The 25,539-nt window shown below is 39.1% G+C and overlaps 1 protein-coding gene and 1 long non-coding RNA gene across 3 annotated transcripts in view; one reads left to right on the forward strand and one right to left on the reverse strand.

The window, feature by feature from the left end:
* LOC134212247 (NADH dehydrogenase [ubiquinone] 1 beta subcomplex subunit 10) overlaps positions 1-21,684 on the reverse strand; it is a 43,664-nt gene extending 21,980 nt beyond the window's left edge. The window contains exons 1-3 of the mRNA XM_062689916.1: positions 21,529-21,684; positions 21,380-21,470; positions 18,265-18,400 (exon numbers count right to left, since the gene is read on the reverse strand). Coding sequence (XP_062545900.1) covers positions 18,265-18,400; positions 21,380-21,467 — 224 coding nt within the window. The 5' untranslated portion in view covers positions 21,468-21,470; positions 21,529-21,684. The remainder of the gene's footprint in view (positions 1-18,264; positions 18,401-21,379; positions 21,471-21,528) is intronic.
* Positions 1,849-18,258, forward strand: LOC134212248 (uncharacterized). Of its 2 annotated transcripts, none has more exons than XR_009979228.1 (3): positions 1,849-2,029; positions 2,088-3,595; positions 18,070-18,258. It is a non-coding gene; the product is annotated as an uncharacterized LOC134212248 (long non-coding RNA). The 2 variants fall into 2 exon arrangements; XR_009979227.1 differs by having other exon boundaries at positions 1,849-2,023.
* Positions 21,685-25,539: the final 3,855 nt, after the last annotated feature.

The raw sequence follows: 25,539 nt of genomic DNA on the forward strand, positions 1-25,539 counted from the left end.
ATAGCAAACAATGGGACAGAATTCTCAGTCGAATGGAACTTGTTGCAAGTAATTCGGTCAATGCTAAGTTCCAAAAAGTGTGTCTACAAATTTTTGTACACATACACACATACACACACACACATACATACATACACACAAACAGACATCACCTCAATTCGTCGAGCTGAGTCGATTGGTATATAACACTATGGGTCTCCGAGCCTTCTATCTATATATAAAGTTTGGTTTTGGAGTGATCATATAGCCTTTACGTATACTTAGTATACGAGAAAGGCAAAAAACTTATCAATAGAAATGGAGCAGAAAGACAGGCACTAAACAAATGACACGGGTATACTACACAAGTTCAATGAAATGGACGCAGTGGTTCATGCCGAACAAAAACAAAGATGTTCTACTCTTGCGTCGTTGACTTCAGTAGAGCCGATTATAGTCTTACTTACCTGGTTCAAGATTTTTGAGGACTTGAGAATTGCACCGAAAAAACCTCCAAAAATGTTTTGTTGGTTCTTGATGAATTGCTTAGGTATTCCATTTGAAAATTTATCCAAAAAATCTTTAGAAAATTAAATCATATATTGCTTCAAGAATCGCTCCAGTAGCTCTTCCAGGAATCCTTTTGGGTTTTCCTACAGACGATCCTCCATGAGTCAATCGCGCAGGTCCTCCATACATTCCACCAGCGCATCCTAAAGAAATATCTCTCAGAGTTCCTCCAAGAGTCTCTCTAAAAGTTTTTCCAGAGATTTCTTTAGAAGCTCCCCTGGAAATTCCTTTATAAGTTTTTTAAGAAGAAGTTTCTCCTTCTTTTTAGAGAATTAATTCAGATATTCTTCCACAATTTTCTCCGAGAATTTTCTCGAGTAATTGCTAAGCCTATAGGAAACTACTTGGGGAACTCCTGCAGGAGTGTCTAGTGAAATTCCGGGAAGAAATATTGGAGAAATTTTTGGAAACTTTTTATAGAAGGCCTAGTTTCAGGTACTTATCCTTATCCGATTTACTGGCAACAAGTAGCATTCGACGCAGGATACTCAACCATTGTTTCCTATTGAAAATTGGTCATATCGGACCATGGGCTCGGAAGTTATGGCCAAAATACCACTTTTTTATAGAAAAAATAAGTAAAAAAATGTCACTCATTTTTCAGGCACTTATCCTTAACCGATTTTCTCGCAACAAGTTGCATTCTACGCAGGATACTCTACCATTGTTTCCTATTGAAAATTGGTCATATCGGACTATGGGCTCGGGAGCTATGGCCAAAATACCACTTTTTTATAGAAAAATTGAGTAAAAAAAATGTCACTCTTTTTTCAGGCACTTATCCGTAACCGATTTACTCGCAACAAGTTGCATTCGACGAAGAATACTCTCCCATTGTTTCCTATTGAAAATTGGCCAGATCGGACTATGGGATCAAGAGTAATGGCCAAAATACTAGTTTCATAAGAAAGGCATCATCACTGCTAGGTGGATTAATCTGGGTTTTTTTTACATTTCCACACATTGCTGAATGTAAGCATAGCTTTTCAACTCCTTGTTTTCACTCGAATTCCAACTAAATGCCATAGAACCCATATTCCAAAATGCAACTATCTGATCCCGCTCCGCGTGATCGTTAATTTTATTCAAAGTATCACCGAATTATAGCCAAATACTACGCCAAACACCGCGCACGGTGCCAAAACCGATACACCGATTTGTGTACATATTGAAGTTACAGAAAGTACAAATCGGCCTATCCATTCGTTAAGGTGATAGGTGGGCAGCTATGTACATATGTTGGAGAAAAACCGCCAGCGAAATGGACAGTTCGATTTTCGTGGCCAGTCGGTTTCGGACGTTCCTTCACCTCAGATCAATTTATTGATGGAAATACACCCGAACTGGTGAATACCATCCAAACACGCCCACGTTCGACGGCTTCCATTGGCAAATTACAATCGAACAGATAGAGGTGAAGTAAAACACATCCTGGTTTGGCGCGCTTTGAATCGCGTGGCGAGCGATAGAAACGGTAAATGTGTGTCATCTGTAGACATTTCCGGGTTGAGAAATAAAGATTTTTTTTCTTGATTTAGCTAATTCGCAGAATCTGGCAAGGACCATCTGAATCAAATGGGCAATCAGAACAATCCGAAGCAGTACACCAAATACAGCAAGAACACCTCGGAGTGCAAAGTGCGAAACAAGTGTGTACCAGTCCAGCGAAATATGTTCCGTCTGGGATCCGGAAACCTGTTCTATCTAATATTGATAAAGATATTCACCATTCTGAACAACATAGCCAGCAAGTGCTTCTGAATTCCATATGGTCTAGTGCAGACGGGAATAAAAATAAACGGCCGGTTATGCCGCTGCCGTCGACATTCGATTTCAGTTATTTCCACTAATTAATTTGAATTAGTTTTGATTCGATTGAGCCAGTTTAGTCCAAGTTTATGGATGCTGTATGATAATCAGTGAGTGGCCGCTGTGAGTGGGGGAAAGGGAAGAACGATTAGTAGCATGTGCAATAGGGTGCCTCGAAGACACCAATGTTGGGAAAAATGTGATTGCATTGAGGATATACGATTTCCCTAATTTAGTGTTGTCTATAAAGCTGAAGTATTCCAAAATCATCCATAAATCCAAAATTTTAAAACTGGAGTGACGAGCTTATAGAAGTTAACCCTTAAATGCGCAATGTTGTTTTAAAACAACAAACCGAAAATACGTTTAATGTTAATGATTTCATTTGTTGTTTACGTTAAAAATATTTTCGACGATTTCTAAAAAAATCGCCTTGCGCCTTTAAGGGTTAAGATCTGTATAAATTATCCATAAACAAAACATCAATACTTCTTCTTCGTTGGCATTACATTCCCCACTGGAACATTTCCGCCTCGCAGCTTAGTGTTCATTAAGCACTTCCACAGCTATTAACTGCGAGGTTTCTATACCAAGTTACCATTTTTGCATTCGTTTATCATGCAGCTAACACGATGATAATTTTATGCCCAGGGAGTTCGAGGAAGACCTAACCGGGAATCGAACCCAGCCACCCTCAGCATGGCCTTGCTTTGTAGCCGCGCATCTTACAGCACGGCTAAGGGGGCCCTATGAGTAGTACTTATACTCGTGGTAATTATAGGTAAAGTAATTTTTGTTTTAGAATCCAGCATCACATCTTTTCCATCGTTGATGTTCTCATAGAACACCCTACTGTACAAGTGAGAGCTTATTCTGCATCAAGTGTGGCACTTCCCAAGCTGTGTCGCTTAAGTGCATCGGATTAGTGACGCACAATTCCGAAGGGGAACGCTGGCGACCGACCAATATTTCTGGTCCCGAAGCACCGTCGAACCAAATACCATATCGATGGTGATGATCGTTCGGTTGCAACTCGGCAGTTGCAACTGTGTCGAATGGGATTTGATCGATGGACACCGTGGATGGTGGCGGATCCTTCATCAGTTATGCGGAGAAAGTCGTTAAATGTTCATATAACTAGCAAGCGAAAGTGGACGTAATATGTTGGATGGTGATTGTTAAAAATAGTATTTACTGCAGGATAAGTGGCTTCTGTTTGGATTGCCGACCCAAAGAAGTGAGAATTGTGTTTGCGTCCGAATAATTTTGTTCTGTGTTCGATGGAAATTGGTGTAAATATGCGCGTTACATGATCGTGTATTAAAGCATGCAGGAGAACATTTAAATGTGTTATGATTCACTATCGAATTCCTTTGATTCTACCGGATTTTTTGGGTGCTCGTTAGAAGGTGCTCTATGTGTATCCAATTTTATATTCCATCTAATTGATACTGTCATTACCAAAGGTTTCATCCACACGGATATTGAGCGCTGTAGCACGGCTTAGATAATCTGTGTTCTCGGACTCGTGCTTCATTAACGTTAAGATAATTAAATGTGTTGTCGTCGTTGACTGGCACCCTTCGTTTATACTCAAGTCCAATGACCCAGCGCACTGGCTTAGTGTAATTGAAACATAAACATATTCGAAGTTTTTGTGACTATTGCGAGATGCGAATTATTCGATTTTGATTTTTTTATCGTTGTTTTTGATCTAAGATAACAAACTTTTTCCTAACGAAACGAAACGAAACGAAATTTAAAATGTCAATGTTGATTCGGATCGAAACGAAACGAAATATAGATTTACTTTCGAGACTTCGAAACGATACGAAATCAAGGATCATTTAATTCGAAATTGTTCGAAACGAAACGAAATTTTAATTTTTCTTCCGCGGAATTTTTATCAAATTGGTTTTACATTATGTCCGCATTTCTGATTTCACTTTTTCAAGGTCAAATAACTGTTTTGCGACCAATAGAGTTATAATAACAGAATAGACAGTCTGCGATAAATGACCGCATTTTCGCCGCATACATATACCATTGACGATAATGCAATACCCCAGAATTTGTGCCGCTTCAGAAGAATTCATCGCGGAGCGTGTGCTCCCAAATATGATCAATTTTACATCAGTTTTATACAAGTAAGTATAAAAAAAAACAAAGAAATTGTGGGATTTCTCACTCACTCACGCAACAACAGATCGCTTCACCATCTATTTTATCCGGATGAATTACAGTGCGATAAACTCCGGCACAAGTGATGGTGCGAAAAATATCTTTCCTCTTCCCATGTTTCGCGAAAAATAAATGCTGCTTACTTTACCTCTCCAAACTGATTGAATCTGACGATGCGCCACGATAAGCCAGTAAGGGGCAAGCCAGAGTAAACGCGACGAGCGATGCGACGCGACGCGACTCACGTAAAAGAATAACAATCATTATCAACAGGCTGTCAAATCGCACTGTCGCGTCGCGTCGCATCGCACGTCGCGTTTACTCTGGCTTGCCCCTAAGGCATTTTATGAGACAGATCGTGTTTATCTACTTTGACAATTAGTGGGAGCCCGTTTGTTTGTTAATTTCGCGCTGAACATGTCGATGGGTCCCATCATCAATTTTACCTGTTTTACTTTTCGTCTACCAGGGCTTTAGAACAAAGTTTTTCGTATGATTCTTGAAGCGTGTCGTTAGATTATTCATACCATTGAGTTCTAAGCATGAAATGCTGAAGAAAACACGAATGGAAAGTAAAACGTTTTAAACATTATTTTGTGATCGGACCTAAGGAAATGTTCACGCAGAATCATACCAAAACAAAACAAAGTAAATAATCGGGCCACCGCGAAACGTCTCATAAAATGCCTTATACAGCATTTTTTCTTCCTTCTTTCAGTTCATGTGGTGGCGTGATTATAGTGGGCACTCTGAACATTTCAATATTGTTTTGGGTTCGAATCCCGTCACGGTCCTTAATTTTTGTGAATATGCTTGTGAAATTTAGCTGGACAAGCGACGAGAAGGAAAAAATTAGTTGATCCCAATTAAATTATCCGGCGCTCACGAACCTATCACCCGTCATTCTATCCGGATAAAAATGTTGTGTGAGAATACTTCCTCACAGGATAACATGAAAAATCACACTCCGCCAAAGGGATTAATCCTAGGTTTTTATTCATGTGAGTGAGAATTCCGAAGCCTGCTTATTGTATACTTGCTTCGGAGTTTCCAATTCATGGCCAATAACGATGCTGGTCACGTCCTTACAGTCAATTTAGGATTAGGAGAGGAAAATTAGTTTCACACTCATTGTTATAAAAGACCGAATAATGCTCTGCATCTCCGTGAGCACTACGGGAAAGGAATCGTTGGTTAGTAGAGAAGGTAATTCATGTGAAGCCCCTTGGTAAGCGACTAAATATCTATTTTAAACGAAGATATTTTGAAAACAAGAAGACCAAAACTGTGTTTTAAATCAATCCACCGCAAGATCAATGTGCTTCGTTTAATAAGCTTCTACAATATGATCGATTCCGCACTAAATAATGTTGTGCTCTTTGATGCAGACATTAGTTTTATCACTTCGCGTTCTTCTACACTAGCTGGCGTGATCAACGATTGTATACTGTGTTACCAACAACTTTGAAACAATGGTTCGATCCAATATCGAATACTGGCTAGATTTGTTAGATTCAATTTCATACTATTTATTTGAAGAAATTGTGGTAAATATTACTTAATTAGTATACTGCCGTTATACGCATAACTGTCCCATGTACATAGGAAATCCCAGCAAACATGGGACAAATATGCGTATGACGGCAGTATAGGTTAGCAAGACACTAAATATAATGTTATTAAATTGAATTAATAAAACAAACTTGACAAAAAAATTGAACGGTAAATTCAAAATTCTGTTAACATCCCTTTAATCACCTAATTGACAATCGGATGTCGTAAAGGTTGGCAGCATCGATTCCTGGAAAAAGAGGTAGACAGGAGAGCAAAAAGGAAGAGGAGAGCAAATGTGAAGGCCTGGAGAAAAAGAGGAAAAAAAGAGGAGAGGAAAGGAGGAGGATTTGGAGAAAAAGAAAGGACGGAGGCACGCAAGTTTTCGTGGTGCAAAGAAATAAGAGTTCTTAGGAAGAATTCCCGCCGAGAATAGAGAGTTCGATTGGAGTTGGCCGTATAAATCGTAGGAGTAATCGTGTCCAGTGATTTTATTAAGCCCCCGTATGGAATGTGCACCATCGTTCAGTACAGTATAAGGAGTAGTATTGAATCCCGAACGGACGAACTACCACCCCCCCCATCTCTCGATAGATCGGCGAGTCCCGTGCTGGTGGTTACTGAGCCGCCGTAATTACCACACCACACGCCCCGGAAAGCAGTAGCCAAAGCTATGGAGGTGAGGGTTCAGCAAAGCCCGGTGGGTCGTTTGAATTTTTGTTCGCAAAATCACATACGTCCTTTTGAATAAGTAACCGAGATATCTCGATGTTCTGTATATCTGTATCTCTCCCTATGTCGATGGTTTCCTCGGTCCCTTCAGTCTACATATATTTAAGCATTCTACATATCGATAACCTCCCTATCTCGTTATCTCTCTATCTCGATGTGATCTGATCATATTATTTTGTTCTGGATTCACTCTCCTTGTGTCGATATGTTCAAATTTTTAGGCTACTAGACCATCTGTGGACAATAACAAACATCAGAGAAAATGACATTTGTTTTGTTGTCATTTTTCATAGCAACGAGCTTTTTTAGATCTAGTACCCATTTCAATTTTCCTTCCATTCCTGGATCTCTCCCTATCTCGATGGTCCCTACAATATCGAGATGTGGAGAGGCGACTGTATAGTGTATAACCTTAAGTTTTGAAAACAACGATTTTGTTCTGCGGCGCAGCCAAAATTTTTGATAATATAAAGTATGGTTTAAGGTTAATTTGTTTCGAAATTCCGCGGAATTCCGTTAAATTTCGTTAGAAGCTAGTTTTTTCTAGCGAAATTTTTGTAATTTTACGAAACGAAACGAAATTAATAAATCAGATTTCGCCATGCTCAAATTCCGCGAAATTCCGCGGAATTTCGTTTCGAACCACCTGAAACGAAATTTTTCGAAATACCGCATATGCTTATTTTGATCACGAAAGGCATGTGTTTTAAAAATATTGCAAAAATATTTTCAATCGCGAAAAGAGCACTACATAGCTAAAAGAAATTCTCATGAGCTTTAACGGCGTTTGTCATAATTTGTCAAGAAATCAACGGAAGAATCTTTCGAATTTTGCCATAGAAATCTAATGAAGTACACAGGAAGGATTCTACTTGGTTAAAACGTTTATTAGGTCGAAAAAGGATTAACCGAAAATGTCAGTTGGCCGAAAGCGCCATACGGCGTGAGCGATTTGGGAGCTGTCCACAAACCACGTAGACCGAAATTTCATATTTTCAAACCCCCCACCCCCTAGAAGTCTACGTAGACTTTTCCAGATTTTACAAAATATCTTAGATGATTGGAAAAATATGGAAATTTTAAGCAAATCTCGAGCAACATATGATTAGGGCCGTAAAACCAACATTGCTGAACCGAGAAAAATGAGGTTCAAGTTTTCTATGAGTAATTTAATTCATTTATTGAAGTAGAAGCTCATTTCATTGCAAAAACCATGTCAATGCCATACGTAAATGGTTATATTATAACAGCAGATAAAGATTAATTGAAAAACTATTCGAAATCTTCAAAATTTCAGCTAAAACACAAATCGCGCCTTTTACTCGCATTACCGGCAACACGTCTGGTTTTTAAGCCGTTTGCTCAAAGCTTATAACACCATCGGATTTGTTTAGATTTGTTAGCCAGAGTAGTTCTGCTATGCGATATATCAAAAGCCTAGTAAGAATATACATTTTGAAATAACTTGAAGCTAGTTTTTCTAAATAAACAATATAAAGTGAACGGCCTAAAAACCAAAGCAAACATTCCGCATGGTAGTTAAGGGCGCCAACAAAGGACTTAAAAACCACTATGGTGCAAATGGTTCATGAGACGTTCACTCAAAATAGCAATAAATGTGTTTCTTAAGAGATATTGAGTACGGAGTTTTACCTACGATAAAGAATCATTTACAAAGCAATCGTTTACGCTAGAAAATGAAAAATCGTGGTTTTGGTTCATAAGCCGTAATCATATGTTACGCGAGAATTCAGCTATTGAAATCCATTTCAGTATGTAAACATTGCAATAAAATTCAAATTTCGAACATAACAAAAACAAACTGAAAAAAAATCCAACAAAACTAAAATCAATGCTGAAATGAAATCGAATTTAATCCTCTGTGCACAGCTCCTGAAACCAAATCTCAAAGCCAATTAATTTAATTCCTGTAGAATTCGATTCCTCCTAGACAAGTGCTAGGACAGTTTTGTAGAAAACCGAAGTATTTTCAGAATTTTCAGAAAATTCCGAATTGAAATTCCGAGAATGTCAAGTCTTCATTCCAATAAGTTTTTCATGGAAATTTCTTAAAATTTCGCGATTGATAACCTTTGAAGCTTCCCGATAATACTCCAAAGAACTCTCCGTTAAAATTCCAATGCTTTTCTAGAAAATTCCTTACAATATCCCTTTGAATAATCATCCGAAAATTTCCATCTAATTTCCAAAAGTATCCCCGGTAATATTCCGAATAATTTTTCGTGAAATTTTTGAATTATTTGCTGAGGTAATTTTAAGTTTTAACGGACATTCCGAAATATTTCCCGTGGAATTTTAGATACGTTCTTGAAAATTTGGAGCAATTTCCTGAAGAAAATTTAAAGAATTCCTATGCACATTCCAAAGAATTTTGCAAATAATTTTCGGTGGAAATTTTGGAGAATTTTCAGTTGAAATTTTGGTGAATTCTTCGTAAAAATTTCGAATAAATTTTCATGAAAATTACAAAAGCTTTCTTACAAAAATATCTAATCTTCTTTTGTGGAAACTCAGAGTGGGAAATGCAAATAATTTCTCGTAGAAATTTTCAACAATTACTTTAGAAATTCCGTAGATTTTCAATCAATAATTCCAAGAAATTTGCATTAGAACTCCCAAATAAATTGCCGTGAAATTTACGAAGAATTTCAAATGGACATTTCGAAGAATTTCGCTTATATGTCTAAAGAATTCGTCGCGAAAATTCCGAAGAATTTCCGAAATTAAGGAAAAATTCCTGGAGATTTCCCAAAAAATTTCCAGTGGGAATTCTGAAGGGTTTTTCGCGGAAATGTTTCAAAGAATGTCTTTTGGGAATCCCAAAGACTTTTTCTTGGATATACCAAAATGCTTCCTATGTAAATTGAAAAAAAAAATCCATTGAAATACGACATAATTTCCCGTGAATATTCCAAAAATCGGGCTGCGAAATGGTGAGTTGACATCCGGGAAGGGGCGCCTAACATAGCTCTGGTCCTCACAAGTTCCAATACTCACGCTTCCACGGGTCTTCCGATGACAATTGACCGCCAGCTAAGGGTTGCGTACTTAGCTGGTAGTGCAGCCTGGGCACTGTTGTCCTTCTGACATCAGCTAGAGTGAAAGGGTGCGTCCTGTGGCGTCTGCCTAGGATGTGGTGGGGTTCGACAGTGGGCTCTGTTGAACTTCTATAAAAAGCTGCATGTGTCCCCAAGCAGGCCCTATCAAAGCGACCGTGTGCCGCTCAAAGCGCACTAGCCTAGTCCTGGTGTTGGGTGGGACTTTAAACAAATTTGATGGCTGTTTGAATCTCTAGCAGTGATGGAGCGTGGATCGAGCGTCTGTCCACCAAGGAGGTGCGGTGTCATCAGCGTCTGTTCTGGCATCCAGTGGCTGAGTATGAAATGCTATTCCCCGGAAGCTATACCTAAGATGGCAGCCCCATCCCGGTGGATAGGGAACCTTGGGCCAACAACCTACTGTTCCCGAAACATCAATTTGTTCGAGAATCCGATAATAAAAGAATACAGACTGATTTTACGGCGACGACTCTTAGCGCGAAACAACGGACACGAATATGAACATGGAACGTTTTAACCCTAGCCCAGCAGAGTAAATCGGCACAACTTGCCAATGAGGCACGCCGCATGAAGCTTGAGATCCTGGGACTGAGTGAAGTCCGTTGGCCAAACTTTGGAGAACACAGAACGCCGTCTGGTTTACGAGGTGAACACGCTCCCCGGCATCGCGGAGTTGGCTTCCTACTAAGCGCTCAGGCACACTCTGCGCTTATGAAGTAGGAACCTATAAGTGAAAGGATAATCGTTGCCAGATTTAGAACACGGGTACGAAACCTTACTATAATCCAATGTTATGCACCAACCGATGCTGCCGATCTGCACGACAAAGATAACTTCTACAGTCAACTCAATGCCGTCGTAGATAGAATTCCGAAGGGTGATATCAAGATCTGTTTGGGCGCCTTCAATGCGAAGATCGGATCCGACAACTCGAACCATGAGCGCATTATGGGACGCCATGGTCTCGGAGAAATGAGCGAAAACAAAGAGCTGTTCGCAGAATTTTGTGGTAATAACTAGGGATCCTATATTATGAGATGTGCGAATACTTTTCCAGACGATTTAGCAACGCTGTTACTTTCGTAAACAAACGCTGCCAGCACTTGCCGCAGTGAAAAATGTTTAGGCTTGCACATGACTTTACATTCGAAGACACTTTTTGATTATTTTATCTATCCTCTAGCAGTGCATTTTCGCTAAAATTAAAGAGCAATACGAATGAACAAGACATAAGGCATTAACTAGACTACTGTTACTTACGAAAGCAAAACAAATTGTTTATTCGATAAAACTTTACATAAAATCTATTTCACCAAAATCGCAATACCTTTCGATCTCCAACAATAACGATGTTTATTTGGCTCAGATTTTGACAGTTCTTAATGCTCGATTGGCTCAAGATGGCCGCTTTCGCATATCTCTGAATGTAGGATTCCCTAGTAATAACGACATGGTGATCGGGGGATCGCTCTTCTCTCATCGACCAATTCACAAGGTCACGTGGGTCTCCCGTTCCGTTCAGCCGAAAATGGAAACGGAGCCTTCTTGATGTACGGAATAAACGTAGTGCCGATATTGCGTCTGATCATCACCTCCTCATCGGCGAAATACGCCTGCGCATTGCGCGGATTCGTCGGCAGGAGGACGACGATTCAACACACGCCGACTGGAAGATGCCACGGTGAAACGGTCCTTCGTTGAAGAACTTGAGACGCGTGCTGCAGATATTCAGGAAGGTGGCAGCGTGGAAGGCCAATGGACCGCCATCAAGAATGCCTTCATCGCCACCAGCCAGAACAACCTGAGCGAACTACGCACCCAGAGAAAACAATGGATCACCGATGAGACCTGGAGGAAGATACAGGAGCGAAGAGAAGCCAAAGCCGCGATAGAGCGATCGACAACCAGAGGAGCCAAAGTCTTATCCCGTCAACGATACGCGGCTCTTGAGAAGGAAGTAAAACGCTCATGTCGACGGGACAAGCGAGCGTGGGCAGACTCTCTGGCCGAAGAAGGAGAGAGATATCCACGACGCTTAAGCGGGGCGAAGATGAATGCAACGATGCCTGTGAAAGACGCGAATGATCAGTTATTGACCGACCCAACTGACCAGCTGAGACGCTGGTTCAATCACTTCGAACAACTTTTTCAAGTGCCAGCCAGGCCATCACCACCTCGGCATGATCTGCCTAGGATCCGACGTATAACACGCGTCAATATCGAAGCTCCATCATTGCTAGAGATTCAAACAGCCATCCAAAGCATGAAATCGAATAAAGCCCCAGGGGTCGACCGCATATCAGCCGAGATGCTCAAAGCTGACCCCATGACATCCGCTCAACTACTGCATCGTTTATTTTGTAATATCTGGGACACCACAACTCTCCCGGTCGACTGGATGCAAGGTATCTTAGTGAAGGTGCCCAAAATGGGTGACCTGACTGTATGCGATAACTGGCGAGGCATTATGTTGCTGTGTAACGTTCTCAAAGTTCTGTGCAAAATTATCCTAGCCCGGATTCAGGAGAAGATCGATGCGACTCTCCGGCGGCAGCAAGCCGGATTCCGCGCCGGAAGATCCTGTGTAGACCATATTGTCACGCTCCGCATCATTCTGGAGCAGGTCAACGAATTCCAAGAGTCCCTTTACTTGGTATTAACTGACTACGAAACAGTTTTCGACCGTCTTAATCACGAGAATATGTGGGGCGCCCTGAGACGCAAGAGGGTTCCTGAGAAAATCATCGGCCTCAACGAAGCACAGTACGAGGCCTTTTCGTGTAGAGTGCTGCACAATGGGGTCCTGTCCGACCCTATCCGGGTCGTAGTTGGTGTGAGGCAAGGATGTATTCTATCACCGTTACTATTCCTCATCGTAATCGATGAGATTCTGGTAGATGCGATTGACCGTGAACCAAACCACGGGCTGTTATGGCAGCCTATAACCATGGAGCACCTAAATGACTTCAAATTGGCGGATGATGTTGCATTCCTCGCGCAACGGCGCTCTGATATGCAGAGTAAGCTCAACGACCTTGCCGAGCGCTCCTCTTCGGCAGGTTTAGTCATCAACGTCAACAAAACCAAATCGTTGGATGTAAACACGGTGACTCCTTCCAGTTTCACAGTAGCCGGGCAACCAGTGGATAATGTTGAAAGCTTCCAATATCTTGGTAGCCAAATGGCGTCAGACGGCGGTACCAAGATCGACATAGGCGCACGGATCAAGAAAGCAAGGGCTGCCTTTGCGAATTTAAGAAATATCTGGAAAAACAGGCAGATAAGTGAACGCACCAAAATACGAATTTTCAACGCTAACGTGGAATCTGTGCTGTTATACGGTAGCGAAACATGGTGTGTATTAGTGGAGAACACTCAACGGCTGCAGGTGTTCATTAACAGATGCCTGCGGTATATGATTCGGGCCTGGTGGCCTCACAACTAGATCTCAAACAACGAGCTCCATCGTCGTTGTCACCAGAGGCCGATAGCAACAGAAATTCGGGATCGGAAGTGGGGCTGGGTCGGCCACACTCTACGTAGGGGCGGAAACGAAATCTGTAAACAAGCATTAGACTGGAACACATCGGGACATCGCAGCAGAAGCAGACCCAGAGGCTCATGGCGGCGAAGCCTCAATAAAGATATAAAAGAAGTCGACCGAAATCTAACCTGGCAACAGGTTAAAGTGATAGCTGGACAACGGTCAGGATGGAGATCTTTCAAGTCGGCCCTTTGTACAGGATCCATAAGTAAGTAAGTAAAGAAAAAAGATAGTTTATAGAAAAAAGCCCTAAAGAAGGCTTTCCGGCCTCTTGAAAGAATGTTTCCGAACCTCTTAAAATGAGGCTTGCGAATCTGTAGACTCTAGATTTTAGTCAAGAAACATATTCTTAACAGTGCTGTGCACCATCACCATCAACACCCTGATATAGACACGTTTATTCTTTTGCATTCCACACTCTTCTCAACAATCACAGTGGCACAAAGCTATCTATTGTGACATACCAATTGAAATTGTAATTCATACGTCATTACGCACTATTTTATCCGGGTAGGTCGATGGTTTCAAGGAACTACAGGACTTTCAATAAAATTCAACTCCGTGGTGAAATCGTAGATGGTCGGAATAACGGTTGGACCTTCGTATCAAGAAAAACCAGAGTCTGGAGTGGGTTGATTAATGGCCAGAATAGCCATCGCATCTGGCGGTAGTTTGGTGGCACTGGTGGATTTGCTTGGACGAATTAAGTTCAACTTTGAAATAGGTCAGTTACGTTTTTTACAGTCTACTCTATGTTTCGCCTTTAGCGTGTTGAAAAGTCCCCATTTAGGGTTCTCTCCCTAGAAGCCTGTTCCATGCTCCTTGCCATTTGCATTTCCTGTTCTTATCATTTAGTTCTTACTTTCTTATCTATCAAATAAATGATGAAAAAGATAGTGAAGGTGGTGGCACAAATCTCCTAAATTAGGGGAAACGTGTCCTCTGAGCTGACGTCAGTTATTACCCGAAAGGGTTCTCTGGATGCTAGTCAAACGGTTGATTACTGAATCGTTGATTACCGAGGAAATCATCTAATCGCGATATCCTTGATTTCGGCGCCCCCTTAAAGTCTGGTGTTCTTGGCGGGGGCCAACCTGGCCAACCACTAGCTACGGCGCTGCTTCTACACCATATCATGAACGTTGTCAGCAGTGGTGCAATTTATCAACAATGGCTATTAATTGCATATTATTCGGCAACTCGGCCGTACGAAAATCTTTTTTTTGTGTTAAATATCTTGGCTGTGCATATGCACAGCATATGTTTCGAAATGGACAAATTGATATGAAATTTGCGAAAAAGAATCCACGTGTCTTGGAGGGACTCGAACCCTCAACCTCCTACTCTCTAGATAGGCGTGATAACCCCTACACAACAAGACCACTTAAAGGTCTCGTTTGCGGAAAAGCAGGGCTGGTAGCGACCGAAGCCATTCAAAATAGTGACTTTAGTGACCAAAGCTGACGAAAAAAGGGACCAAATAGTGACTTTCAGTTGCAGAAAAAGTGACCAAATAGTGACTTCCAATTCCAGTTGCAAGTTCAATAAGACGTTTTTGGGTCGAAAGAGAATAATTAGTGGCGAAAAACATCTTTCACTCACCACTCTTTTCTCTTAGAACAAACTCAGAAGAGAAACAAAAATCGTACACGCTAACTTTTATCTACTCAGTGATTAAGTAAAATTGTATTGCCCTCTCTTTTAACGCCACGAACATTTTACTCAATATCAGTCAAAAGCAGGACTACTCAAAACTATGAGTACTCTTGCAAGCAAAGTTTTACGCCACTGGAAGTGAGCGAAATATGGTTATCACTAGAGGCCTGAATTTTGGAATTCTGAATTAGTGATTAGCTGAACACCTACTTTAGAAAGATGCAGAGAATTAGGTATACGATTTGTCACTGGTGCCACGGAAGTTTTTGTAATTTTTAGTGCGACAGGAACAACAGTTTAGTCGTTTTGGTAGACAACGAAACAAAAAATATTCATGTACAACGAGCTTGGGATTGAACGCTCGATCTTCTGCTTGTAATGAGGACCATGCTCTCTAAACTTTTAAATTTTTTCCTCCTTCCGCAGATTTTCCGACTTGCTGTGCGTATTCATGAACGATTTTTGCTATGAAATTCGACAGCGCATGCAATCTTCAAAATTGGGGAGACTTGATCTCCTTTCTATGATATCTACTCAATAAAAACTTTTTAACCCTTCATTACATCTGTCCAATTACAAAAAAAATGAGAACAAATTATATTTTCTTGAATTTTTTAGACAAATTTTTATATTATATTATATATGGATAACTAATGAGGGATCAAGTCTCCTCAAATTGATGCAACAACTCAAAATCCAAAAATCCTGAAATTGCGGTGGAGTGTTGGCATTTTTATCTCTTCATTAAGTATATTTATGGATTTTTGCTGTGAAAAAATGATAGCATTTGGTCATTATCGGGAGAAGTTTTTCTAATTTTGCGTGGCCACTAAAAACAACTTTAGGTGAAACAAAACACAGTAAATAATAGAGTTAATAAGGTTGTCTATCAAAAAAATAACTCGCCGCATAACGATCATTTGTCTTCCCACCTTCCCCTACTGTATAAAGATTGAGTTTTGAAAAAACTTGAAATCGACAGGTCTTCTGCTTGCATGACTGTATACCAATTTATAAATTGTGACATAAAACACCTTCAATGAAATGGTGAAATGCCAATAAGAGCAGTGAGTTAAATGGCTCGCGAAGTTTCCGAGCGATAATTTTTCCAAGATCCGTAATTTCATTTCTGCCATGAACAAAGCATCATCCGATGGATACATAAAGTTTTATAAAAAAATCTTGGTCAATAGTTTCAAAATAGTTGAAAATAGTGACTTTTTGCGAGAAAAGTGACTTTAGTGACTTGAGGTCGAAAAAAGAGATTTTTTAGTGACTAGCCCGAAAAAAAGTGACCGGCTACCAGGCCTGGAAAAAGCGATCAGAATTCGAGTACCAATCTCCACCGCGGTTAGCTCTTTTTTTTTGCAAATTGAATATCTTTCGGGTGCTAGATTTGTCCAATCTCTACATGTGCTTTACTGTTGTATATCCACAGTCAAGCGAGTGCACATTGTTTATTAAACGAGAGGATCGCACGCCATGCCCCACAGCAACGGGCTGGGCGGGATGGTATAGAATGCGAATCAATCGCACTCTGCTGTACCAAATCCTTGCTTGGATAAAGCATTTGATGAGTTTGATTGCCTTGCGTAAGCGGTCTAGGAATGGGCGATACCGATACGATATATCGGGAATCGATATTTTGTATCGTTTTTTTTTTATGTTCGATATTTGACCGTATCGATTTTTTCTAGCGGATATCGGATTTCGATTTTTTAAATTCCGAGGCATTTTCAGTAAGGTACCCCGGGGCAAATGAAAATACGGGGTAAGTGGGTGCGATGACTGCAGATGAATCGATGAACGTTTTTAATGGCAACAATGTTCTAGGGGCAATCTTCTATTGCATCGATTAGCTCCTTGTACCCTTAGTATAAATTAGGTTAAGTTTAGTTTAAGTTGAAAACATTGTAAGAGTAACTTGCAACACCCATCATTTTGATATCATTTTCATATTTTTATTATTGTTGTATATCTGACTATAGTCTAATCCCTAATATGAGGACACATTGAAAGTATCATATACTAGTAGAATGGATAAATTCTTTTATTTTAGAGTTATGGAGAGAATAATGCTGTTGCAAATCACCCTGTTTGACGGTACGCATTTCAACATTTAACTTGAGTTTTTCAGCAGTCAGTTCAGTCTAGAACAAGGACTCCGAGTTTTTTTAAACTTATTGCCAGAAAAGTTGTTTCCGCTGCATACAGTTTGTAGTAAGTAAATTTGAGTAAATTTCAACCATCTGGTCAAGTTATTTTTGTTATACCTCAGAAACTGCTATTGGTACCTATAAATAATGTGACCAGACGCTGCATTTTTCAACTTCGTTTTACAAATTTATTACAATTCATACAGCCTTACAAATATTTTTCCATTTTTTTTTTTGGGCAAAAATCTATGCGAAATGCACTTTTGGAAAATCCATTTTCAAGCCAGTGACGCAATCCAGATAGGCGTCCCGCGTTTCGCAGGACGCTTGCTGATCACATTACCGATTACCTATAAAGGAGTTAAGACGATGAATAAGCACAATTTATTGCCCTAGGTCGAGATATGTAATAGGCTAGGGCTCGATTTGGTAGATCTTACACCGTAAAACACTACGCAAAAGTGATCTACCCAGCTTTACGGGAATTTTAAACCTAATATGGAAATAATGTCTTCAAATCCTTCCATTTACTGCAATATCACCAAAGACCACATAGTGACTGTAATCATCGCCAATGCATAATCAATGTGCGCACCTAAACTTTGGAATGGCATCATATAAACATCCCAGACTATAAAATGCTTGTCGAAATAAACAAACGTTTTTCGCACATATGCATGCTGCAGCGAACATTCAGAGCTCAAACTGGTAATTATTATTGTCGGTTTATTGTTAGTCAAATGATTGTTTAACAAATCCTGTTCACGTAAATAACAACGGAATATATCTTCCAATATGTTTTTTTTCCCAGCCGCCACATTCGGAGCAACGCGATAGAACGAAACCCCGACATGATTCGAAATGGATATACGCGTTGGCGACAGGAAGCGTGCATCCGAGACGTCGTGTTTGCGTGCATTGCGCTCATGTTTCTACTGTGCTGTTGGTTCTGACGGTCAGGAAGACAAAAAAAATGGTAGATCGCCGCTACGCTTTTAGTACTTACTTGTCGCGCCTGAATTGCTGGTTGGCTTCGAAGTAGCACACGGCATCATCGGTGTAGCACTGGTCGATAGAAGGAACACGGCGGAACTTTTGGTGGTACCACGGGTAGGTCTTGCGATTTGGTTCGACAACGGATTCTGGAAATAAAATTTGAATTTATTAGATAAATCTCGTAGTGTGTTTTTTTAATTAATGGAGTAAACAAGCAAATCTGTTAAAGGTATTTTTTTTTAATATGTACAGGGTAGTGTTAGGCAAATCATTCTAATTTTTTTTTACCATGGATCTATAAAATGGCAAGGTCCGAGCAGAGAATGAAAACAAACTGAAAACTTATTTTGACTTATTTTGAAAACTCGACCCTGTGGTCGAGTTAATAGTAATCACATCAAAAGTTGAGAACTAAATGTTGTATCCAAATAAACAAAATGATAACAATTTTTGATATCACGGAAAACAAAAAATAACTTATTTTGATATTGGGCATATTTTCTACGGTTTACATAATGAGTTTTCATTATGATAATGACTATCGAGCAAAAACAAAAAAATATCTCAATTTGATATTATTTTGATGCATGGATCATATAGTGATATCAAAATTCTGATATCTTATTTAGTTACTCGTTTGATCGAACACATATTATGCGATATCAAGATTTATAAACTAGATTAGTTATCATTTAGTTATTTTCTATAAGCAGTGGCGTTTCCCTAACCTCAATCTACCTGTGCACTGGATTTAAATTTAAGGCATTTTAGTGTGGAAATGCTTGTAATAACTAGATTTGGATTAGCACAAACAACTCTGATAATTTTATTTTCGATTTGGGATGTAAAAATATCAAAATTTTCATTTTTTGTGTCAGTGCACAGGTAAAAAGTGAGGTTACGCGACGCCACTGTCTATAAGATTTGATATCAGAAAAATATCTAATTCAGTTCTTGTTTCGTTTTTTATTTGAGATGATATCAAAATAAAAATATCAAAATTAGTTTGATTTTTGGTGTCGAATCATTTTATTTCATTATTATTTAGTCTTATTCGATAACTGATAATAGGAAATAATTTTATCTCGATTTATTGCTTATGACGTAATGAATAAGTTTCTTGTAGTTCAAAGCCACTTTGATGGCTGCAGAATGATCGTCGCTGCAGAATGATCGTCGCTGCAGAATGATCGTCTACTCGATACCTTTGTTCGAGTAGTCAATCTGCAAAATATAAAAAAGTAGCATGCGCACGAAACTTTGAAGCACAGACAAACAGACGTAACACTTCTCATTTCAACATCGTTCACGTATTCAACGGTTGATTTGAAATACACCTGTGCTACGCGATTGTGCCACGAGAGGCGCTAGTGTTCAATCGCTTTGACATGTGAATAGTGTATATGCTGCTGAATGTTTTCTATGTTGATGACGATGATGATGATGATTGATATAGAAGTATGCGTTAGGAGCAAACGTCAAATGGGAAATAGTCATGGTCGATTACGTTTCTCGCGATTCTGATAACAGATGGCAGTAGTGTTTTCTGAAAGGGGAATGACGATAATTTTTCGAACAGATTATATGAAGAGTTACGTCTGTTTGTCTGTGTTTGAAGCATTTCGGAATTCTTCTCTATTTCTGCAAATGGTATGATTCTAAAATATAGAACTGGGAACAATTACCTAGTTGTAAAAAAATCCAAAAAATATATATTATGAACGAACAGGTTTTGTCATTTTGGGCAATAATACCAGAATCATCAATAGTTCTAAATTGGCATTCGCGGATTTGGTACTTAATCATGACAGATTTCAATTTAATCATGTACAATATCGAACAAATGAATCTTGTAAACTCTTAGGGTATGACGACTCATACATCAGAATAGATGATCAATTTTTACGCATAGAGACAATATTAACTGACATGGACAACACTGTTTACGTTGTTGGACGAGAATTGGAAATTAATCAAATTTATGAAAATATGTTTATGTAGGTATAAACTAGGACATTTGTTAAGTTGAAAAAAGATTGATGATAACATTCGACATTTCGTTAGTATTACTATGGAATTAGAGCACAAAGTGAGCAATTTAATATCAGTTTGTAAGTTCAACACTCATTTAGATTAAAATAAATAAATTTTAATCAACCAAAATTAAAAGTCAATGCAATGTCAATGTCAATCAATGCATTGACTGTATAATTTATCTTTTCAATCCGTAAGAAAAATCTTCATATACCGTTGAACGGAAAATAATTTCTATTCATATAGAAAGGGATCGTACTTTTATTATGTACGATTTTTTTTTCAACCACCCTTTCCCAATGTTAGATTTCCTTCAATAACTTTTTTGCAAATAACTTTTCATTCATAGGAACGTAAAAATAACAGACCCCTCCTCCCTCTTTAAGCTGTCGAGTAATAAGTGTATGGCCTCAAATATGTTTTCATGCGGTTTATAGAATACGGACTCTATTTATTATTTTCAGTTATCAAAATAATATCAAAATATGATATTTGGTAGAGTACTCTGCAATTCTATATCAAACTATGTTATAGTTTTGATATCAAAAACTCAATTTGTTATCATTTTGATAATATTTTGATAGCGGACTCTGCTCGGGCGGCGTCAAATAGAATGGAATACACTCTAAATAATCATCACAAAATAAACTTTTACCATGACCCATGTTTAGGAGAGTCTTTAAAAAAATATTTACATATTTAATAGTTGATATTTATTATCATAAAAGCATCTCTTTGATATTTTAAAAGATAATGTGAACTAATCTTTCACGGAGCCGTACAATCCATACAGGAATTTTATTGAAGTGGTCCATAAGAGATTGTACAATCAGTTGTAGATGGGGTCTCAATGTCCCGCTTTACCCCATTTTCTTTCATTTGTTTTGATTATGAAGCCGACGAAACTGGACATTCGAAAAGGTTAGGGAAAATTATGTAACTAAACAAATTTATAAATTGGACCTAAGCTGCAGTTTTTCTATAAAAAATTGACTATTCAGGTAAGTAAATGTTAACCACTCCATACTCTAAGCTCACACTAAAAATGTTGAATAAACCTACAAATTTATTAATAAAATTAGAGCACATACCTCGGAACCATGTAACAGGACCATCGATCGCCCCATAAACAGCGTTAATGAAAGCTTCCAATGGATTACGTGCGGGCGCTTCCGGCATTATCTACAAAAGAGAAAAATTAACGATACACCATAATTAAAGCAATTTATCCCAAAGGTACCTTTTTCGTAACTTTTTCCTCGAAAAACTAAACACAACTCGTACGAAACAGTGAAAGGACCGAAACAATTTGACGAGAGACGGGCAGAAAAAAAAATACCAAACGTCAAGTTTGATCAGTTGTGTGTACACTGATTCTAGTACTGCAATGCGGTGCAATATTTCAACGAATTGGTTTTACCGTCGACCTCTGGTGCTGTGCACATGGACATCGTTTTTTTTTTTTTTTTAAAACATGTTGATTTTTTGTTTCATTCGATAGATCACCTCTTCCAAACAGGGATGCCAGACATACAGACATGTCTGTATTTATACAGAGTTTTGGTCTTGCATACAGACATCATACAGATTACAGACATTATACAGACAGATACAGACTTTTGATTGAAGTTACAGACTTTTACAGACATACAGTTTTTAAAAACTTTGGGCTGCCAAACAGAATCCTTTTGGCTTTCCAATTAAACCACTTTAGGTTTTCAAACAAAATCGCTATGGGGATTTCTTATTGAGTTCTATAAAGTTTCCAAGCGGTATCATTTTGGAATTCCGAGCGGAGCCTTTTAGGCTTCTGAACGGGATCACTTTTGGATTCCAAAAAAAAAAATCCTTTGAGAACTTCAAACGGAAAGATTCTTTGATTCCTTTCGGAAACCTAAAAAGATTCAATTCAGAAGTCCAAAATTGATTCATTCAAAGCCTAAAATGATCCCATTCAAAAGCCCAGAAGAATTCCATTAGGATGTCCAAAAGATATCCGTTTGTACGGATTTCTGTAGAGAATTATTTGAACTTCTGGGTTTACTAACGGAATCCCTTTGGAATTCCCTGAACGAAATTCTTTTGGGCTTTCGAAAGGAATCACTCTGGGCTTCCCAAAGAAATCTTTTTGATTATCGCTGCGGTTCCCTTTGTTCTGCTGTCCGAAACATGTTGGGTACCTACCTGTCAAATCGTATGATTTTTCCATTTTGACATTTAGATCCCCTATCCTCGCCAGCAAAAGATGTTCCGGACAGCTGGTAACTATCTGGTAACTAAAATATCTTTTTTTTTCAGGTCAGGTTAATTGACCTTTCCCGTCAAAAAATTTTATTCTCTCATTCGATTTTTTGCATTCAGGAAAATCGACACATACTTTATGGCAAAAATCCATGTATTTTGAAATATGCATATCATGCGTCGGCACTTAATAGCATACACTGAGCGTTGGCGCATCTTTCCCAGTTTTTCGTTGGCGTTGGCGCATCTTTCCCAGCACTATGAAGCCGGTTTCCAACTCGTTGGTGGTGCCACAGCTTTGGTAGAAGGTAGCCGCTCGATGCCCGCTTTTCCACACTTTCTGTCCTGTCCAGCAGATTTCCTGCAGCGCTACGACATCGAAGTTTCGGGGATGTAATTCATCCTAGATTATCCTGTCGCAACCTCCGAAGCCTAGCGACTTGCAGTTCCATGCTCCAAGCTTCCAATCGTGATCCTTTGTTCGTCGCCTAGGTCGTTGCCGATTGTATCGAGTCGTATTATCTTCTATGTCGTTCGTAATGGTTGTTTTTAAAGGCGGCTTATTGGGCCTGCGCAAACCTCCTGTCTCGTCGGAGGGCCGTCGTGTCTTGGGCTTGTGCGCTTTGAGCGGCACACGGTCGCTTTGGCGGAGCCTACTTGCGGATACATGCAGCTTTTTATAGAGGTTTAACAGGGCCCACTGTCAAACCCCACCACATCCTAGGCAGGCGCCACAACTCGCAGATGGCCTGGGGAGGGATCGTCAAGCCCTTGGACATAGTCCCTGCTGCCCACATATTAAGAAACATGGATATTCAATTTTTCTGTGTTTTATTTGCCAATGACAGAAAAAAGAAACACTTTATTCATGTGAAACAGTTATTGAAGAAGAAATAACATTTTGTTGTAAATGTTTATCTCAGGTTTAATGGAAGTACAAAGTATCCAGTTTTCCGCGAGCGGTAATGGCCGCCAGCTTGCCTGCGGGTTAGTCTCTGATTTGACATTTCTGGAGGTCAACTGCACCCACCGCTCCGAGCATTCTGACCAATGTGGCATATAAGAAGGTGCTGATTAAGTGAATTCAAGCCTTCTTATATATCACATTGATCAAAATGCTCGAACGGTGGGAGCAGTTGACCTCCAGAAATGTCAAATCAGAGACCAACCCGCAGGAAAGCTAGCGGCCATTACCGCTCGCGGAAAACTGGATAACCATAACTGGAAGATGCTATTCATTTAAGTAAGTGGGAAGAAAACACACAAAACGTCACACTCTATATGAAACACACGTAGAGGAATGGCAATACCCTGGGCGATACATCTTGATTATATGAGGCATGACTGATGATCTTTTAATATCCAGACAATCAGTTGTACGATGCCATCTTGGCTGAAATATAAAAATCAATATTTATAAAGTAAATCTTTATAATAGTTAGCATGGTAATCATGATCCATTTGACAATATAAGCTAATAGGTTCTAATATCCTTTATTTGAGCGTTCGGTTCCACGTATCCAATTTTCTTCCATGTTGTTACTAGCACCAAATGTATGTACTCAATCGCTCTTAATTGCATTCATATAGAATAAGAAAAAACTTCAACCCAGTCTGCAAAGTATTTTGGTTTTCCGGATCCATCAAACACGTCTCTCACAGCATAATAAACACATTTTTTCAAATTTTCTAAAAGCTAATTGAAGTTTCGGACGAACTTAAACCACTGGGCGCTTATTTCAGCTTATTTTCATCAATGCAGTGACAGAGGAAGAAGAAGAAATGACAGAAGAAGAAGAAGAAATTTCAGTTATTAGACCAGTGCATGATGACGTAGGTTGACATTTCACAGAGCTTTTTCACCAGGACTTCACCAGCTTCCTTCACCAGCTTCCGATAAAGTTGTTTCGTCATTTCATTCGCATGTAGATGTTCTTTGCAAAGAATATCATTGAAATATTCGGATCACAGCAGTTTTAAACTAAAAATATGAATTTTAATTTTCTCCTCATCGATTTTTCTTCGAACACCTTGTAAACTAGCTCTGTGAACTGTCAAAATAAGTGAGGTTAAGTTAGAGTTTGCATTGGTCTATACCGAATCATCTGCTGATTTTCAGCAAAGCCCAAAATTGCTGATTACTTTTCAGCAAAATAATTTGCTGAAATATTTTCTTCGAATTTGGTATATCAACTATCCCAAAGAACCCATATTTTTTGAAGCCTCTAACTATTTTTAAAAACGATATCAAAAACCAAAAATTCACACGATGTTCGTTCAAAATCGGACCAATCTTAAAAAAACAGCACTTTTTCGATTTTTGTTTTCGATTTTAAGTTAGAGGCTTCAAAAAATATGGGTTCTTTGGGGAAGACGACCTTAAATAAGCCAAAAAATCAAATATGGACCAACAGGTCTGTGCCATCAAAAGGAGAAAAAAAAGCCAAAAAATCGACTGAGACAATAAAACGAGATACATTTTTTGACGGAAAAGGTCAATTGACCTTTCTCGTTTTATAGGGCACTCCACGGAAAAATCTCTTTCGTTCTTTATAAATTTTGACGTTTACTGGCCTTGTTGTTTTCTAATTTCTTTGCAGCGAGAAAGAAACAAAGCAGTCCGTGATGTGCCCTATAAGGCAATCCATAAGACAGCTGCGAACAGCTGACGATTTTTGTTTACCTGAATTTTTTGACATCTATAGACCGGACTGACACATCGATCCAAAGGAAAATGTTAAGCCCGGTTAACATCAGTAGTAAGTTACCTTCAACTGCATACACACCATCGCTGAATGTCCTCATGGATAGCCTAATTGTCTCAGTCGATTCTTTGGCATGTTTGAGGTCAACTTTCCCAAAAAACCCATATTTTTGAAGCCTCTAACTATTTTTAAAATCTTAAAAAAAAAACGAAAAAGAGCTGCACGTGTGAACCGGCCTGAAAAATTCACCCGATGTTCGTTCAAAATCGGGCCAATCTTAAAAAACAGCACTTTTTCGATTTTTG

This window comes from Armigeres subalbatus, chromosome 2 (assembly GCF_024139115.2).
Source record: "Armigeres subalbatus isolate Guangzhou_Male chromosome 2, GZ_Asu_2, whole genome shotgun sequence".
NCBI lineage: Eukaryota > Metazoa > Arthropoda > Insecta > Diptera > Culicidae > Armigeres > Armigeres subalbatus.